The sequence below is a fragment of the Vidua macroura genome, chromosome Z, assembly GCF_024509145.1.
Source record: "Vidua macroura isolate BioBank_ID:100142 chromosome Z, ASM2450914v1, whole genome shotgun sequence".
Lineage (NCBI taxonomy): Eukaryota > Metazoa > Chordata > Aves > Passeriformes > Viduidae > Vidua > Vidua macroura.
The window spans coordinates 15,673,407-15,677,841 of NC_071611.1; the positions used below are offsets into that span (position 1 = coordinate 15,673,407).

At 56.6% G+C, this 4,435-nt stretch overlaps 1 protein-coding gene across 1 annotated transcript; it reads right to left on the bottom strand.

The window, feature by feature from the left end:
- Positions 1-1,044: 1,044 nt before the first annotated feature.
- FOXB2 (forkhead box B2) lies at positions 1,045-2,058 on the bottom strand. Its single transcript, XM_054003870.1, has one exon. It carries the CDS (start codon positions 2,056-2,058, stop codon positions 1,045-1,047), a length of 1,014 nt encoding a protein of 337 aa, XP_053859845.1.
- Between the last annotated feature and the right edge of the window lie 2,377 nt (positions 2,059-4,435).

The window sequence follows — 4,435 nt, forward strand, 5'->3', positions numbered from 1 at the left end:
ACTTCTCGTCTATTGGAAGGTTGTTTTCAGTAAAGTGCTTTTCCCGAATAACTTTTAAACCATTTTCCTGTTGTCTTCCCCCACTTCCCCCTACCGCTATCACTCGCTGCCCTCCCACTTCCCCCGCAGGTTATTGCGTTCACGTTCACGTGGAAGAAACGCCGAGCAACGCGTACAAAGTAGTGGTGTCTGTGAGCAGTGAAAGGTGATGTGAAAAGCGCAGTCTACGAATCGCCGGGCTGGTTTTATTTTAATGATAAACTAGGGAATTCAGACATTCACACAGAGTTTGAGAGGACAGGTCATGCTTCACTCCCTTCTAAGGTACTATAGGATGGATTATAAAAGTGTGAAGGGGAAGCGCAAGCGATCGTTAGTAAAAGGAGCCCTTCGCCGTCAGTGCCGTTGTCACTTAAATTCCCACTACTTAATCGAAATATTTAACGTTTACTCTTTAAGCAGCAAGCATTACATGTCGTGGGGCCCCGGAGCTCGCCGGGGTCTAAGGTAACCACATTGCCCACCCCTTTCACAGCAAGATTTACAGGACGGTGGAGCAGCGGTTTCCTGTCTCTTGTGGAAGAGGGAGAAGCAGACTTCAGCAGGGGTTTTAATCCTTTTGCTCTCCCTATTCGCCCGGCGACTGCAGCATCTCTCCTCTCGGAGCTCGGGTTTCGTGGGGCCTCCGGGGTGACTGCCCCGAGATAGCAGCTCGGCGGGGAGCGCAGGCTGCATGGCCACCCCGTGCCTCAGGCTGGTGGGGTAGCGGGGAGAACTTCTCTCTCGGCCTTTTTCTCCGCGCCAGCCCCTTCGGCCCCGGCTGTGGTTTTTCACATCGCCTCTCCGCCACTAATGACATTAAACGACGATAAAAGATCTTACCTGCGACCTGGCTCTCAAATAATCTGATAGTACACGATATAAACACAGACACCAGCAGGGGTATAGTCATGAGATCGATCGAGTTTCCGCAAGCATGCCCTGGATCCCCCCCTTCCACTCCCCCGGGAGCCTGGGGGCTCTCTTCCCCCGATCCCCTGCTCTTTAGGAGTGCACCAGGACGGAATGGAGGGAGCTCTTGCCCTCGGGGTTGTTGCTCGCAGTCTGTTCCAGCAGCGATGCAGCAGCCGGGGAAGCGGCGGGGCAGATCTGCGAGGCGGCGACCGTCAGAGCAGGGATGGTCGAGGCAGCAGGCAACGCCGGCGCCGGCTTGATGGGCACCGGGACAGCAGGCATGGTCTGTGCCGGCGGGTGGCAGAGCGCCTTCACAGGCATACCGAAAGGTGCGTAGTCGGGGGACACGGGCACGGAGTCCATCACCCCCACGTGCGGCCACACGGAGCTCACCACGCTGCTGAGCTGGCTGGGCACCGGGTAGCCCAGGTGGTGCATCACCGAGGCCAGCGGAAGCCCGCCGGCCTGAAGCACACCCTTGTAATCTCTGCCGATGATGTTTTCGATGGCGAAGGGATGCTTGAAGCCCGAGGGCTGGCTGCTCCCGTAGGGCGAGAACTGCGGCAGCCTTCCCACCGCGGCGGCGGCTGCGGCCGCAGCTACAGCCGCGTCGGAGCCCGCCAGCCCCGGCACCTTGCCCGGGGGAGGCGGCGGTGGCGGGTGCGGATGGAAGTAGTGCACCATGTGCGGGGTAGGCGCCGGGGGCTTGCCGGGACCGCCGCCGCCCGCCCCGCCGCCGCCACCGCCGGGCAGGTGATGTTCGGGGCGCAGCACCTTGAAGCGCTTGCGGCGGCGGAGGAAGCTGCCGTTCTCAAACATGTCCCCGCAGTCCGGGTGCAATGCCCAGAAGCTGCCTTTGCCCGGCTGGTCGGGTCGCCGCGGGATCTTGATGAAGCAGTCATTGAAAGAGAGGTTGTGGCGGAGGGAGTTCTGCCAACGCTGGGTGTGCTCCCGGTAGTAAGGGAACCGCTCCATAATGAACTTGTAGATGTCGCTCAGGGGCAGCATCTTCTCGGCCGAGTGCTGGATGGCCATGGCCGTCAGGGAGATGTAAGAGTAGGGGGGCTTCTGGTCGCTGTACGAACTCTTCCCCGGCCTGGGCATCGCCTCCCCACCACAGCACTCCCGCGGCCGCACGATCCCGCCGCTGCGGGCTAGTCACCGCTCAATGCCGCGCACGGCGGGCTTGGGATCCGGGGACTTCACTGCCCTGCCCCGCCGCCGCCTCTACATCCTGGGCGCCACCTGCCCGGGCCACACGCGACAGCGACCTCCCGGCGGCCGGCCAGCGAGCTCCGTGCACGGCTTCCTTCAGCAGCCTCTCCCCGCGGGACGCGTTTGTCTAGCTGCCCCTCAGCTTGCGGAAGAGACAGCTGCCGCCCAGGCCGCGGGGGCTCGGGGGCTACGTGCCAGAAGGAGGTCCTGGCCCCCGCTGGCGTCCCGCTTTTCTCCTGGAGGCTGCTGAATTTCCCAGGCTTCCCCCCTGCCGCCTGGCACACACGGCTAGAGTTGATGCTCCTCAGGCACCAGGGGCTCGAGAGCATGAAATTACCTCGGACGTCTGCAGAGACGGGAAAGAAGGAAATAAAAACATCCCTCCCACCGCTCAGTCTGGTGTCCCCTCAAAAGTTTGCGGTAGAGGTGAGCGCCGGGAGTCGGCGGGGAGAGGAGTCGAACGGGCCGGCGGCCGCCGTGGCTGTTGGCGGGGCTTGTGCGCTCCGGCGCGGTTTTGTAATGGTGCCCGAGTCGCTAGACCCCCGCAGTTCCTGCTCTCTTGCTATCACATGACAGCCGCTTGGGGACTTGGCGTCTCATGGCAAAGGAGCGAGAAACGGCTCCCGACTCCCCTCTCACTCACATCTCCTTATCAGGGTGAGGTGGAGCCAGGGGGCTGAGGAAACTCCGTATGAGACCGAGATCTGCTTTCCATAGGGCAGGAAATAGTGGCCCGAGCAGGATAGCTTCCTCCTCCTACCTCTCCCACTCCAGCTTCCCTCCACCCCTTTCCTAATCCCCCTATCCATTCTCCTCTTTCTTGACCCCTCTGTCCCGCACAGCTCGGCTAATAGCAGTAGGCGCGAAGGCCGACCGAGAGGACGGCACCACAGGGGGATGGAAACCGGGAAGAGGTCTTTTCTCGTCCCCATGGCAAGTCGAATCACACGCCCTGGAGAAATGGCCTTCGAGCTAGCCCCGCAAGGCAGCAAGCGGGAAATACAGGCCCTTTGAAATAAATTTTTATCGTTCATATCATTATGCTTAAGAAGCTACGCAGAGACCAGCACAAAACCGAGAGGCAGAAGAAATCCTACGCTCTCCTCTCCAAATCGTTACTGTCAATTCTTGCTACTCACCACGATGCGGCTCATAGAAAACACGTAAAGAACCAGCCAAAGCATAATCTGTACGCTTAGAGACGGACTACGTATAGCCAGTGTTGGTTTAGACCGGCTCATTAGTAGGAATCAATGAACAGTGCAACAATTCATATCTATCTTCCAAACGCACTGCATTATAGCTAGTAGTCTGTAGATCTGAGCGAGAAAAAGGGAAGATTGCTTGCTTAGCTGCCGCTGGAGTTGGAAGAAACATTGCTCAACATCAGCACTTCGGAGCATAATTAGCGAGATGCTATAAGAAGTGCTAGCGAAAAAATTATTAGTCCGACTTCTATGGCCTAAATGAACAAATATGTTGAAAGAGCCTTACTATATATAAAGCTATCTATGTAAGAGCTTTTTTTGAGCCTATCCTTGCAGACTGTTGCGCTGGGTCAGACCCCCCGAGGTTGTATACCACGCGGGGACGGCGGCTGCAGCAGCGCTGGGGCAGAACCCGGCCGGTGGTGCCCTCCGCGCCCCACTTCTGCCGTCGGGGAGTTGGTTTGAACACCAATCTTGTTTGTCTACCCCCGATTCAGCCGTTACAGGTAGAAGTGGTGAAGAGGAAGGGGTGGGGGAAGAAAAAAGTTTTTAAATGTGTGCTTATAATCTCTTTCAGGGGGCGAAGGAAAAGACTAATTTTAAACCCACTCCCAAATAATGTGTATTTAACAGTTTTTATACCTGATCAAGGTCAGTCAAGTGAAAAACATAATCAAAGGTAAAGAAGTGGAAAAAGTAGCCACAATTCTACTAAGCCAAGCTTCCCCAGAAAGCGCGTGGCTTTAGAAAAACTTTCAGATGATTGTCTAAAATACTTACCTTACTCTGAGAAACTAGGAGGCACGGTGGCAGCAACACATTCGTGCAATCTTGGGAAGCTAATTCCCATATTGCCCGCATGGTGAGACCCGACATTTCAACATCTTTCCTGACAGTGTCTTTCCTGTGTCTATACATTTTCCCCAAAAACATTTTATTCCTATTTTACCACTTAATCCTGTCCTAACCGTTTAAAAGCCCTGCCCCTACCCTACAATCCTGGACCTTAAAGTCATTGTTATTGTTTGCCTCACCTCACTAGTTAGCAACCCGGCGAT